The sequence below is a fragment of the Hyaena hyaena genome, unplaced genomic scaffold, assembly GCF_003009895.1.
Source record: "Hyaena hyaena isolate Hyena2069 unplaced genomic scaffold, ASM300989v1 scaffold_885, whole genome shotgun sequence".
Lineage (NCBI taxonomy): Eukaryota > Metazoa > Chordata > Mammalia > Carnivora > Hyaenidae > Hyaena > Hyaena hyaena.
In genome coordinates, this window is record NW_024081518.1 from 524,470 (window position 1) to 539,975 (window position 15,506).

Below are 15,506 nucleotides of genomic sequence, written 5' to 3' on the forward strand. Positions count from 1 at the left end.
AAAAAAAAGACCAATAAAAAGTCACAAATTTCAAAGGAACTGGGAAGAACAAAAAAAATCATAAATGACAAAACCTGAAGAGATTATATACCAATTTTTGGTTGAGAAAGAATTTGAATTTTAACAACTACCTTTTTGAAAAGAATTTAATAAGTACAACCTTTTCTTCCAAGTCATTTTGATTGAATCAATAGAAAAAAAAATGTCTCTCCCTAAACAGTTTTCTTCTGTGTAGTTAATGAAAATCGCTGTCTACTGCACACTGCAATTATGTTTCCTAAGCTCTGTATTAATAGCAGAATAGTGGAAACCAGAGCAAGATGAGTGGAGATGGTGTACGTCAAACCAATACATAAGTGCAATTAAGGTTGGAAGCAAAATGGCCTCAGGTATTGAAAAATAGATGCATTTCTTCCCTTGGGTTCTTCAATGCGGAATTCCAGAACAGGGCTTGCGTGGCTACCTTTACAGACTTAATGGCTTTTGATTGCATCTGTAAGACAATTCCTGCTGGTCCAGGAGGAGAGAAGGATGCCAAGAGGCCAAGGATGCAGGACTACATTTGAGCAGAAGCAGAGAGTTGTCCATGTTCTTTTAAGAAGTTGCTAGTAACTGCTTATCTATCTTTGGCCAACATAGTCTCCATTTGAACACTCTCAGAGAACCTTGATATTCTCTTTACTTAAGATTTTCTTTCTTCAAAGTCCTAATGGGAAATGCATAAGGCCCAGGAGTGTTTGGAGTAGACACAGAATCTTTTGTATTTTCCAAATTGGAAGCAATAAGTCCTTTCAGTTGTTAAAGCCTGCAAACTGCCTTTGGTCTTTCTGGTAATTTGGCCCCGTCATCTAAGAGTTCAAATAAGAAGAAAAAGGATTGTGTGTTTTCATGCAATTTAGCTCAGAAAACCCAGAGCTAGAGTTCTTTCCTGCAAAAGGCACAATTTATTTGACATGAGTTACTGTGTTTGCACAGACATGGCTATACCTCTTAGTAATGTACACTTTCTGTTCTCTGCACAAGCGAAGGGGTCCTCTTTCATTTGTTTTGCCTCATTTCATTTGGAAATATGGGAACTCTTCTTCCTTGTGACTTCTGCCTGTTAACATCTGGAGTTGAGGGGTAATCCCTACCTAGGAATCACACCCCTGAGAAATGGGCAGAGTGCTTAGTAACAGAGAAATTAAGAGATTTAATGTAATAAGCAGGCAGACATGCGTGTACGCATGCACACACACACGGAAAAGAAACACGAACCAACAAAACCCATCCTTGGCAATCAAGGTAATGTAGCCTGTGGGAAGCTTGAGTTATCAATAAGCTAAACCACTTCTTTATTGTTCAATAAAAACAGAAGTTCCCTTAACAGCGCTCCGTGGCTCTTATCTTATTCTACCTTGGAGGTATTGAACTCTAATGAGTGAAATAATGTGTATTCCAATGTGTTATGGGAAAAGTCTCAACTCCGGTAAACTAATATTTTTCTTCTTAAAGAATATCATTTCAGAGCTTTCATTGTGTGTGATTTCCTTTTTAAACAACTGGAGTTGCTCTCTGGGGATAAAAGGTTAATGGATTGTGTTGAGAGAAGGGAGAAGAATAGGAATAAAAATGTATTAAATCTTTAAAGTTTGTATCTAAGAACTTTGCTGTGCTGGTGATGGGGATTTGAATATAGTTTTTTCCAGAAAACCATTAATTTGAAGTTGCCTTCAATGATTCACAAATCACTGAGGTACTTTTGGGAAGCATATATTTTAGTCCACATAACACAGAAAAAACCCATCTCTCAAGTGTTCCATTGACAGTTTGTGAGTTTAAAACTCACTTGTATAGAAATGTTCTCCCATCCCACCCCAGATTTCATCTTGTTTAATACTGTGCCTCTCAGAGAGGACTGACATATTTTTGAAAGGTTTTCATGAAAATACTATGCATTCTTTCCATAACCTTGTGACAGATTATAGGAGATCTTGTCTCTTGTATCCAGTTGAACCTTACCTACAAAAAAGTGGTGGCCTTTTGCACTCCATCCTTAGCAGAGAGAGAGAGCAGCTCACCATTTATGTAATTTAATAGCAATTCCTGATAGGGACCAGAGATTTGTCGTAAACACTAAATTCTGTATCAATGCCTTTGGACATTTTCAGCTTTTTTTGTTCACACAACACTCAGAAGCATGTTTATTTGAAGTAGGAATTATAAGAATCTAAAAGAAACCCTGAAGACCATGTAGCGCTTAAGAGCATGGGTATCGGTGTTAGATGATACAATGTTGGTTTGAAATCTAGCCCCTACTTTCCAAGCTTTTAGGTACATATGTTACCTAGCCTCCTTCCACCTCTGTTTCCCCAGCTGTAAAATAGCAATAATTTTATCTATTACATAGAACTCCCATGAGGAGTACAGAGTCCCAGGGCTTAGTGTATATACAGCAAGTGCTCAATCCAGGTTAGCCTTCAAAAGGATAAACCTGAAATTGCTCATTATTATTCTTTTTTTAATGAGGAAAGTGGCTGTTGATTACTCTTTCAAAAACAATAGAAAATTATGAAGTTTTATAATTTCAAATAGACAAAAGGGCCGGTCTTATTAACATGCGAGTAACTGCCTTGCACCGAATAACTTGTTACTGGCTTGCAATTCATTCCTTCAGTTTACATTCTGGCTTCATGTTATTCTCTGAGCCAAGGGTAGCACCCTGGGAGGTAGAGGTTTTATGATGTATGCCCTGCCCTCAGGGCATGATCTACTACCTGGAGGTAATTTGAGTGACCGCAGGAAACAGAAGTCACTTATCCAGGCAGCTGGGTTGGACATCATGATGGTTGTCTACCATGCTGTGAGTGTGATGTCCCAGTGAGTCATTTACAGGGTGCTGTCCTCTAAATAACCCTACCTTGTCTACTACTGGCTCTAGAGTTTCCCTCTCTCTGCTATCAGACAACACTATCAAGTTAATTTGCTTCCCTCTGCCAGACACCTCTGTACTGATTAATTCTAATCTCTGGTGTGGAAGAAACTGGAGAGCTTGAGTGTATTCTTAGTTTCTGTACTTAACTCTGAACTTGTGCTTCTGAGGAATACGTGGAGTGGTTATTATCTAGGGGAAACTAAAGAGTATTCATTAGGCATCGCACACATTCAAAGGATGACTATTTTTTTTTTATCAAAATACATTTTAATCTTGTTGCTAGGATGAAGTGGCAAAAGACATTTAGCCGTAATTAAGCATCTGCCAGGAAAATGAAATACAGTTCTACCTTTTAATTATCTACATTTAACTTACTATTTTCAATAGCATGTTGGCCTGAAGATATCTAAGGTCCCCAAAGGAATGGAGGCACACTTCTGTGAAAATGCTTCCCTAATATGTCAGACTTTTGAAACTTTAAATAGGTGTCCGATCCATGTGTCCTTCCCAGAGCCTTGCTTTAGACATTATGCTGACTAGGTAAGGAGAGAGCCTTCATGTTCCAGGTAGAATGGCATCCACCCCTAGAACCTCTTGCTTCTGAGGAGGGGTAAGCAGCCCCTCTCGTGTGGTCCTGTGGCACTTCTTATGTCATGACAGTTCCCATACTGCCTTGTCTGGGAAGGTTGAAATGTCTCCCCCATTTAGCAGGTAAGCTACTTGAGGGCAAGAATCTTGATCATCTACTTTGTCACAGTATCGTCAGCACCCGGCATAGTGGCAGGCACAATATGGTACACTCAGTTATGTTTTTTAATTAATGTACATTGCAAACTGTGTAACATCTCTGATGTATTTCCTATGATATGGGACCTGCGACGAGGTAAGCATAGAAACAGTAACATGCTGTTAAGATGAAATAAGGTAATACATGTGATGACCTTAATAAAAATAAAGGGCTATAAAAGGGTGTAATAATCAACAATGATGATAATAACGCCTTTCAAAATATGGGGAAGCTTCTTGTTCAAGCATTTTTTAAAGGTTTATTTATTTATTTTGAGAGAGAGAGAAAGAAAGCACAGGTGAAGGATGGGCAAAGAGGGAGGAAACGAGAATTCCAAGCAGGGTTCATGCTCAGTACAGAGCCCGATGCAAGGTTTGATCTCAGGACCGTAAGAGCATGACCTAAGCCAAAATCAGGGCTCAGACTCTCAACCAACTGAGCCATCCAGGCACCCCAAAGCATATTTTCTAGGCTCTAGCCCTGGACTAGTAAGAGGCACATGAACAACACTCACTTGTAGAAGTGGTGGACTTCCTTCCTCCAGATGAATGGGTTGTTTTCTGTCTCCTCTGGAAACCATGGGTAAGGATGGACTATCTCACAGTCAAATGCAGGTCTCAGAGGGGACTGAGATACCTAGGTAGACAATAGTTTATTAGAGAAGTCTCTTGAATATGAGGCTGTCGCTTTTCAAGAGGACTTTGATTTTTCCTTTTTCACTCCTAAAGAATTGAGGAGGGCCCTGCACCACTCATGAAGTTGCTTTGGAAATAGTTCTTCGGAACTTTGTCTTTGGAGAGGAGTTTACTCATTCTCTTAGTTTATCCCCAATCATGAACCATTACAATGTGGAAAATGACCCATGAGGTTGATGAAACACAGAGCTAAGCTGCCCCCAAGGAAAGGGCACAGAGCCTAAGTTGAGAAGACAATTCACCGAGGCCTAGTTTGCTGGTTTCTTAAGTCTATGTGGTTTTGTGACACGAAAAATACTCCAAGGAGGAAGAGAGATCTTTGAACTTAGTAATTGAGTTTAATAAAGCCATGCATCCTGCTACAGAGAACTTCCAAAAGATTGTGGAACATGAAGTGAGGAGGGGTGGGAAGCATTGGGGAATGATGTCAAATTCTTCCCCAGGTGCCCATCACCAGGTGTATCCGAGAGCAGGCTGGCAGCAATAACCATGGCAGGATGCTGCTGATGAGTTTTGTGCAAGTGTGATAATGAGCAGTAGATAAAAGGTGTGGGACAGCTGTTAGGCACTGGGTTGCAGTGGGCATGGTGCTGAATGCTAAATACTATTCTAGACTTCTTTCTTTGCTACAGAAGTCAATACTAAGATATAGAGTCCCCCTTTTCGACGTTAGCCAGGAATAAATGATTTGCCTTCTTTTTCTTTCACCATTTCCTTCCTGCTGTCTTCTGTATTTCTCTTCTTGGAACACTAACACAGTATACCTTCAATTAGTTTGAAAATTCTGTAACTTTTAGTCTCCCTACAGGATTAGACCTGCTAAGAGTAACTAGTGTTTTCTATCTGATAAATAAGGGGATTACAGCAATAACTGCTGTCAGCATTTTTCTCATTTAAACAAATAAAGCTGACAAATGATGAAGTCTGTGCTGCTCTGTTATGTTTAGAACATGCAGAGCAATTATTCATCTGCTGCCAACATTAGTTTCTGTACAACTGAACCATCCAACAGCGTCGAAAGCTTATTAGCATATCAGTCCCATAGTCATATTTTTATATTCTGTAAGACGCTAGTCCATAACAAAGGCTATGGTTGTAATTTACACAATAATTTAAAGGGTTGGACTTTTTCGTGCTTATTAGAGTTACACAAGTTATCAGGTGCAGTGCTGCCTTTATTTATTAGATGTCACCTTCCGTTTGCCTGGGATTTCTGCTCCTCTGTCGCATTTCTCATGAACAAGTTAGCTACTGTCTCTTGAGATGTTGAAATAGATGGCCATCCCTGCAACACTATTGGATGAACTTCAGCGGAGGGGAGTAGGAGGAGGTTTCCTTAAATAGAGCTGCTTTCCATGGATGTTTGTCACGTGTGCACTTTGTGTGTGTGTGTGTGTGTGTGTGTGTGTGTGTGTGTGTATTAATAGAGCTCTAATGGAGATTTGAGAGAGAATATACTATTTAAAACTTTTTTGTTGAATAGAATTATTTCTCGTTATGGTAGAGATAAGTATAATAGATATAAAATGCTCATGGTTTTCCAAGGGTTCTCCTAAAGAGAATGATTTGATTAGACTGAAGACTTCATGTTAGAAGAAAGGTCTAATCCAGACAGTGTATTTGGCTGGGGGGTGTGGGGATTATGTCACTTGTGGCCTTTTATTTTTAGTTTTTTTTAAATGTTTATTTGTTTAATGTTTGTTTATTTTTGAGACAGAAAGAGAGAGAGTATGTGTGGGGGAAAGGCAGAAAGACAGAGGGAGATGCAGAATCTGAAGCAGGCTCCAGGCTCTGAGCTGTCAGCACAGAGCCCAATTCAAGGCTCGAACCTATGGACCATGAAATCATGACCCGAGTTGAAGTTGGGAGCTCAACCTACTGATCCACCCAGGCACCCCTATTTTTTATTGTTTTTAAGTCTATTTATTAATTTTGAGAGAGAGAAAGAACATGCATGTGTAGATACAAGTGGAGGAGAGGCAGAGAGAGAGGTAGAGAGAGAATCCCAAGCAGCCTCCATGCTGTCAGCACTGAGCCTAATGCAGGGCTTGATCTCACGGACCATAAGATCATGACCTGAACCAAAATCAAAAGTCAGATGCTTAAATGACTGAGCCACCCAGGTGCCCCACTTGTGGCCTTTTCAATGAGCCTGCTACCCTAATGCAGCCTGTAGGAAAACTACACTGTGTTTGGAAATAGTTGGTTTGTATTTGTTTGGTTTCTCCAATCCAGTGGGAAAGCCCCTGTGAAGGACTTGTAACTGAGCTGTCCTAATGTTGCAATTGTGACTTCAGCATTGTGCTTTCACCCACAGTCTGAAGGAGGGGTTGCAGACTTCTTGACATGGGGTAAGATAAGGTTGGACCTTCATGGTGACAGTCTGTGGTCTATGGTTTATGCTTTCCCCAAATAAACATGCATCTGTCTGTCCATGTGTACATGTTTAGTTTCTGTAAGTGATGCTCTGACATGCTGGGGTCTTGCTCACCTTGAAGGGACATCCTGCCAAAGGGCTCCCTGATTCCTGGAGAGAGCAGACAACTTGCCTGTGAGAGTGCCTTCTATATGCAAACCAACCATCCAGAGCCCAGACCCCTAGCCACTTCTTTTATTAAGCTCTTATACTCTAGGGCAACATTCCCCTGTTCTCATCTCAGGACCAGCTACCTGACAACTGGGGACAGCCATTATGTCCCTGAGTTCACTGAAATGATTCAAACTAGACAATTCTACACCTGTTTACTGGGTCCTGAGTCTTCCCATGGAAACCACTAAAGGCTCTTTCTTGCCCCCATTTTCCAGTGCCCCTTCTGCCTCCTACCTTCCCCAAGTGGCCCTGCATGCTGTGTTTTGCCTCTTGTTTCTGGGGATTTGTGAGAGTAAATGTCTCCTTTCATGACCGTCATTTCCGTTGTGTGTGTGGGTCTTAACCAGACTTCATTAGAACAAATCCTAGGTTCCTTTAAATTTTGTTTTAATGTTTTATTTATTTCTAGGAGAGAGAGAGAGAGAGACAGCATGAGCAGGGGAGAGTCAGAGAGAGAGGGAGTCACAGACTGAAACAGGCTCCAGGCTCTGAGCTGGCTGTCAGCACAGAGCCCGACGTGGGGCTCGAACCCACGAACCGCGAGATCATGACCTAAGCGAAAGTCGGACGCTTAACCGACTAAGCCACCCAGGCGCCCCGTCCTTTAAACCACAGTGGTGCCTAGACTAAATCATAGCAAGTTTTGACATTTGGATGGATGTTTCTAAAACTCCCTGTTTCAGAATCATGAGAGTCCTGAACCATTTTGAATGGTGATTGTCTTCATTTCCACCTAAAGGAAACTGATGACATAGATGCTTTAATGAAATGGGGAAAGTAAAAGAAGAAAAAAAGGAATAGAATTGCTCCCCATTAGCTTGAACCCATTTGTGACCACTCAAGCCTGTAGAATGCTTCTCTGATGAGACCCCTGATTACTAAATGGTGGGCATATTCTGTCTCCCACGTGACACATCTCTTCACTGTGACAGAGCATCTCTGACCTCTGGGTACATTGATTTGATGTTCTCTCATCCCTTTTACTATTCGATGGTAGATAGGTAGGATCATCCACCATTTGCTTCAAATCAAAGAAAAAAGTTTAACACAAGCCCTTGTCTCTGAAGTTTCCTTCCTTAGTTTTGTTTTATTTCACATTATTTTCCAGTCCCCAGCATGGGCGGCCACACTCCGCTCTGCTTTGTCCCTAATCATCCTGTTTTGTTCTGCTGCCTCATTTTTATTCTCCTTTTTCTCTTCACCTCCCAACTCTACCTCCTCCTTGCCCTCATCCTTCCACTCACACTTTTTGTTTCTTTTTTTTTTTTTTTGTCTTTAATTTTTTTAATGTTTATTTTTTTTTTCAGATAACCTCATCCCTTTATTTTTTTTTTTTTACAAATAGTTTATTGTCAAATTAGTTTCTACATAACACTCAGTGCTCATCCCCAAAGTGCCCTCCTCCATGCCAATCCCTCCCTCCCCCCCCACCCACTTTTTGTTTCTTTAAGTGCAAAGACAAAAACAGCACCATCAATAAAAACACCTGTAGGGCTTCTCTGGTATTCCATGTGGGACTCAGACTTTGAGAACCTTACATCCCTGCCAGGGTAAAAAAAAAAAAGTGTACTTTTGCACTTTGCACAAACAGGGAAACATGGATTATCACCTGTCAACAAGATGATTTTCTGTGTGGTACCTCCTAAAATTTGAGGAAGTGTAACTTCAATTGTATGTGGTGATTTATGTGGCCATAAAACTATATCTGTCATCATACACTGTCAATAACATGTTATTGATCAGGTAGAAAGGAATGTCTCCTCAGCCTTGACTGATGGCACACCTCCGTTCTTGTTCTTTAAATCCTACCACCACCCAAGATATAATCACATTCCACCTCCTCCATCATGAGCCGCTGGCTCATCGGATTGTACTGATGATTCTTTCCCATGAATTCCTTTTGAATTTAAAGGAAAAAGAATAATTATGCACGTATTGTTTCTTTAAATGTTCCCTGTGTTAGTCTTATTTCCGTAATTAAGTATAAGCACCTAAAATACAGGGACAGAATTTTAATTTTTGAGAAGGATGTGCACATGGTGCTGGTTTTGCCATAAGACTGATCTAGGTTCAAACTTTGAATCTTCCATTAAGAGACTGTGTAACCGCAAACAGATGACTTAGTCTCTCTAAGATAGTTCTTTTGTCTGCATAGTGGAGATGCCATAGTTTGTACTGCATCAGTGCATTGTAAAAATGTAGTGAGTGAGTAAGTTGAGGGCTTCTATGATGCTAGGTACATACATGGAATTCAATAGACATGATCTCTTTTTCTCACACACTGTCTATCCCAGAGAAAGGAACAGCCTCAGCATGTCTGGTGAACAGAGAGAGCTTGCTGACTGTCAGGGCTGCTGTCCTGCCTGTGATGATTGAACTGATATGGCTAGTGATGCGTGTCCCCTTTCATTCTTGGCACTGTATGCAAGGTGACTGTTCTTCCCAAAGAAAGAAGGCCAGTCCTCCTTGGTCAGAGGTTTGGAAGATACAGTCCCCCAGTAAAAAGTATCAAGTACATTTTCTAACTCTTGGGAGGATGCAAGGTAATTAATAATGATAATAATAATAATTGAGAGGAGGCTGTCCTAGTTTTATCTTATTTTGCAGGTGTAGCCTTAACTCCTTTTTCAGTAAGAGCCTGCCCGTCCTTTCCCTCCTCATGCCATTGCTCTAGTGGCCTTTTTGGGCTGTCTCAGGGCTTTGAGACCAATGAAGTTCAAACTGTCTGCATTGTATTTGTTGTCTGAAGTCTTTGAAGCCAAGGCTTGGCCTTTCTCTGGTGTCCCGGCCTGTTCACACACATTCCCTGTTCCCTCTTTCTCCTGAGCCACACTGCTAGATGCTGGCGCACTGCCATACCCAGAGATAGGGCCATTTTAGAACCACCTGGAACTACATCTCGGTCTGTATGCTGAGGCCTCTTCAACTTCTAGGATCCCAGAAGTTAATTGTGGTACTGCATTCCTCACACTAGGCTTCACACCAAGCAACACAAAGAAAAAGCACTAAGTTGAGGTACTGCGAAAATTATTATATGGTATCGGAGCCATGTCAGTTGGTAATACTTCACCCTCATTCTTTCTAGCTTACTCAGCTGTCGGAATTTAATTAGCAGCAGTATATTATTGTCAGAGTAATTAAAACCTAGCCTTGATTAAAAACAGAATTGTTTAATTAACAAGAGAAGGTTTGTTAACTATCCTAAACTTTCTGTTTGAAAAATATAAGATTTGCTCTGTCTCCCTATCAGGCTTGAAGGTCCGGGAGGTGTTTATCAACGTCACCAGGCAGCAGGTAGAGGACTTCCATGGGCCAGAGGACTACTGGTGCCAGTGTGTGGCATGGAGCCACCTGGGGACCTCCAAAAGCAGGAAGGCCTCCGTGCGCATAGCTTGTGAGTACATTCTGGGTGATGTTCTTGTCCAGTTCAGACACAGACTGACATGGTAGCTTTGGACGTGCTGGGTGCTTCTGCAGAATATTCATCAGAGGACATCCGGGAAACATCACAACTGTCTCTCTCTCTCTACTGCATTTACTCTTTAAAGTTGGATTTTAAATGTTTGGTCCTTGCCTGTGGAGTACAATCAGCAAATCGGTTTGGCTCAGAGATTCTGCCAAGATTGTCAGACTGCAGATGTCTCAACATTGCTTGGGGAGGGGGCAGGAAATAAATGGTTCCTGAGAAAAAGAAATCCATGTAACTGGGTTCTGCTGTCTGTTATCACTTACAAAGTTCAAGGGCGCATTGATGGGAAAAGGTGAGAAGTGACTGTTTACTGCACTTTCCAGCCAACCTGCAAAAATCAGACATTAGAGATGAAGGGATTTGTATAGCCTGCTCTTCATTCAACCTCTTGCTTCTGTATCTTAATACATGGAAACAGGTTTTAAAACTCCATTTGTGTGACCCATGTAGAACTCCAAGAAGGAAAAAAGTAGTGGGGGAGGAAGACGAAAATTGCTTTTCAGGAGACGCCAGGATTTCCTTATCATAGTTCAACATCAATGTTTTTATCATCTCAGACATACTTAGAAGGACACAAACTTCCTTTCTCCTCCCTCAAAATGTCTTCATTCCCCTACCTCCATTATCCCACCCCAATGGGTCCCCATAAAATTTCCTTTGTGAGCCCAAGAGTGTAAAAGCTCCTCCAGAAAGAAATTGAGAGGATGAAGACAGACTTGGTTATTGTTATTTTATTCAAATGATGCCTTCTGAGAGTGTCATAAAGAATATGGGACAAGGGGGATTTATTTGAGGGCTCAAGGAATTCATAGCAGATGTCGATGGTTTTAGGGATCGAGAAGAGGAATGAATTGCTATTTGCAGAAATAGTTATGTTTCTTGGGAAATGAAATCTGCTGCTCAAAATACACATTTCACCTTCAGTCTACTGGCAATTGGGGAGGCCCTTTCCTGGATGTTGACTGGGCCCTCATAGGCCAAGGAGAAGAGGTCATTTTGTAAGCTGTGTTCTTTGATGTAAGAGCCATGGGGAACCGGTGTCCTGCAGTTATTTAGTTAATTTTAGCCGACAAATACTTGATGACTCTAAAGTAGCAGGCCATCTGAGAGAGGGAATATGTTTGATGTTACCCTCCTTTAACACAACCAGCTCTGTGATCCTTGCACGGCTTCAGCTAGTCGGTGTATTTGACCCTCATCAGGGTGAAGCATATAATTTCCCAGTCTCTCTCTGGAAAAAAAAAACAAAAAACAAAAACAGAGAGAGAGACCAAACAGCATGGGGGATTTCAACATGGCCTCCCTCAATTTGTGGCTTCTCCACATCACTTTTCCTGTTTCTCCTCTTCCTCAATGCCTCTGAGGTCCAGGTGACCTGTGATTTACTATAAATAGCATCACACTGAGCTGTCACCTCCAGTCTTCCTCACCTCCATACTTGCTCATTTAATTTCTGATTATCACCAGCTTGTTAGAAAGCTCTGGGGGGGTTTCCCCTGGCTTATAAAGTTTGGTAAAGAATGACTCCCAACTCCCCTTTGTTAATTTCCCATAACCTTTGATCATGTACGCTGTGTCCTTCCAAGCAGCTGCTGATTGTTCTGGAAATCAGCCTCACTTCTCTGACATGTGCCTTCGTTCCTGTGGTTTCCACTTTGACCATGTGGACCACGGTGGTTAAGACCCCAGCAGACACCACAGTCCTGCTGGTTACTGGCTCCAGCTCCACTCCTTAGTTTTGTGATGGTGGACAATTTATGCCTCTCTCTGTGTCTTAATGTCCCCAGTGATGAAAGGGTGCCTACTTTATAGAATTATTGCAAGCATTACAGGTACAGGTAACTAGAAAGTATTTCAAATTTTACCTGGCACAGAGTCAGGCTTATCAGTCATGAGCTATTTGAGCCTCCCTAAAATAAGCATCACTCTTTAGGAGGTGTGTTAATACTTGCTAAAACTAATTGCACTGAACTAAAATTGTAGTGGCTTAGTAAATTTTCTGCAGATTATGGCTAATATGGACTCTTAAAAATCCATGCTAGGGCAGCCCTAGGATCTAACTCTTCCAAGCATGATAAGATCAAAGGATGTTACAAGTGAAAAAACCCTTTTCTATCATTTCTTGCCATCAGTCATCTGATGCTTTTGTGGTAATAATCACACCAGTCTCTTCAGGGATTAAAACATCATTTTCACATTCTTGCATATGATATGCACATATGAATATGGTAAAGATGTGATTTTTAAGGAAAAAAGTTAGCATTAAACCCTATATTATGCAATTACTGTTATCTCCTGTACTTACAACATATTTTTAATTTCTTCCTATGTAGCAAGTGACAGATTTTTTAATTTATTTAAAATTATTTATGCAAGTCAAGACATGATTTGTCATTAAATATTGCATTTGACTTGGGGACCAGTGTACATTAAAATGTAAATTGAAATTTAACTATGTTTAATGCCATTAAGCACCAAAAGTGGAGGGGGAAAAGTGCCTTTAGGACCTTGCTTGAAATTCTTTTCATTTGCTTGTAGGAAGAAAAAAAAAAAGCACTTTTTTTAAATAACTTTCATGTTTTGTTGAAATAAGATTTCTGGTTGCTATTTGTGAGTACTTCCCAGCAAATAACACATTGCACATGAGGATAGTCTTTATTCCCAATAAATGAAAAGCCAAATTGGATATAATTGTCACTATGTTTCTTCTTTTTAAGATTGGTTTTTGAGGTACTAAAGACATCTTAATGTGCTAAATAAGGATTTTGATAGATGAATGTATCTGACGAATCTGATGACAGTTGTCTTGAGGGGACTTTGCAAAATTAGTATCATTTTTATAATATTCATTAAATTATTGTAGTGCAACATCAGAGCTCCTTATGTTTCCTACATTTAGCCAGTGAGGCATGAAGAGTTTAACAATTTTGAAACTGCAGTAAGCAGAACTTTCCTGGCCATTGGCGCGTCCAGCCAAGGGATGTATTTATTGACTGGAGTATCTTGACAGGTCACAATAGGTCATCACTGGCATGATACCACTCGAACATTCAATTTTAAAGGGAAACAGGATAAATGCAATTATTCTATTTATTTTACTCTGTATTTTTCTCAACACGGACTCACCTGAGTTTTCAGTTAAATATGCAGACACCTGGCTTTCACCCCAGGGCTGTTGGATCAGATTCTGGAGAAGGGATCAGGGAAACTGTGTTTGTACAAAGTTTTCCAGGTAATTCTGGGATCAGGGAACTTTGGGACATCCTACCCAGGGGCGGTACTTCTCAAATTCTGACATTCATGAAAATCATTTGGGATCCTATTAAAATACAGGTGATTCCATTAAAATGACACAGTATGTCTGGTCCAAGGTCTGAGATTCTATTATTTGCAAGAGTTCTTAGATGATGCAGATGCTGCCAGTCAGTCTGTGGGCCATACGTGGAGTGGCAAGACCATAGAAACGAATGAACGTACAAATGAACAAAAATCACTTTATGACGCACTATTTGGGAAATGTTGATTTAACCCATTCCTCCAACGTTATCATTTAATGGCTGAATAAATGATGTTCAGAAGGGTTAGGTGGCCTGACCAAAGGTCACCCAGCAGGTGGTAGGCACAGAGCCAGAAATTACACCCTTGGGCCCCTCCTTGGTGCTTCGCTACTAAGCCTTGTCAACTTCTTTCTATCGAATTTGAGAACCACCATAGCAAGAAAAGTTCACATGTACTCACGTATTTTCTTGTGGGAAACAGTGATTGCTTTTCCATTCTAAGTAAATGCCTCCTCATGGTAATGTTACTGCATATATTGAATATATTTTAATGCATATAAGTTATACACATTATATATGTACATGAAGTCAAACACGACATGTCCAAAAAACAGTACACACTTTGTTTGAGTAGCCAGAGTGGCTGTCATCTTAAACTATTGTATTCTCCTTAATAATTCCACATTGTGTCAGAGAGATGCTGGCTGCCTTCCAAGTGCCTGGGGCTGGAAATAGCTCAGGACCCGTTTCAAAAGTGATTTTCTAAAGGTAAAAATAAGTAAATAAAGCGAACCCACACATACCCTCACCAGGTTGGCAGAAGCCCGTCTCCTGGGAGGGACTCCCACAGGCCTCCTCGCATTTGTCTGAGTCCATCCAGCTGGAGGTAGTCGGGCCGTTGTCGCATCTGTTCCTTCTGCTGCTGGACAGTTGTCAAAACCAGGAATATTCAATTATTAGGAGTTGTTTATTTTCATGTGTGAACATTTGGCTGCATAGCTATTGCTTTTTCTTTCCCGCTTTTCTCTGTCTTCTTCGTCTGCTTACAAAATGTTTTGCCTGTATCATTAACCCTTGGTTGGTCACTCACTTCTTGAGACTTGGGCTTTCCCCCGTACCACCCAAAAGAAGAGCTGGGGCTGGAGAGACAGGTAGCCTCTGCCTGTGAGGGTCACATAGCAAGGTGGACACTTGGAATGAAACACAGCAGAAAACCACTGTTTGCTTGATTTATTATATTTTAATTTTTTTAATGTTTGTTTATTTTTGAAAGAGAGGCAGAGAGAGGGAAACACAAAGGAGCCTCCAGACTCTGAGCTGTCAGCACAGAGCCTGGCGTGGGGCTCAAACTCATAGACTGTGAGACCATGACCTGAGCTGAGGTCAGATGCTCAACCAACTGAACCACCCAGGCGCCCCTTTGTTGGCTTTTTTTAAAGAAAAGATCTATAAAATATACATCCTGAATATCATTTAAATAGGCTGCTTTTTTGAGGCACTCCTAAAATACCTATGCAGTTGTGCCAAGAATGAGTGAAGAGTTTAAAGGAGAACCTCATTAAAAGCTATGAAATTCTCTCCCTCGTGTTCCAGGCACACATAAAAACAGTATTATTTTTATTTGTTTCTCTTTTGGAGGGTAGTGATATCTTTTTGAAAACTATAGAAGAGAGACATCCAATTAAACTTCAATTATAGATCTCAACTCCATGGCTCTGATTAATAATTTCACCTGCTAAAAACTGTCAATGACCCCCTCCTGACAGCAAATTA

The 15,506-nt window shown here is 40.8% G+C and overlaps 1 protein-coding gene across 1 annotated transcript in view; it reads left to right on the plus strand.

The window, feature by feature from the left end:
• The window catches only part of UNC5D (unc-5 netrin receptor D), a 255,875-nt gene that overhangs the window by 18,833 nt on the left and 221,536 nt on the right, over positions 1-15,506 (plus strand). Inside the window, exon 3 of the mRNA XM_039220338.1 lies at positions 10,237-10,380. Within this exon, the coding sequence (XP_039076269.1) occupies positions 10,237-10,380 (144 nt within the window). The remainder of the gene's footprint in view (positions 1-10,236; positions 10,381-15,506) is intronic.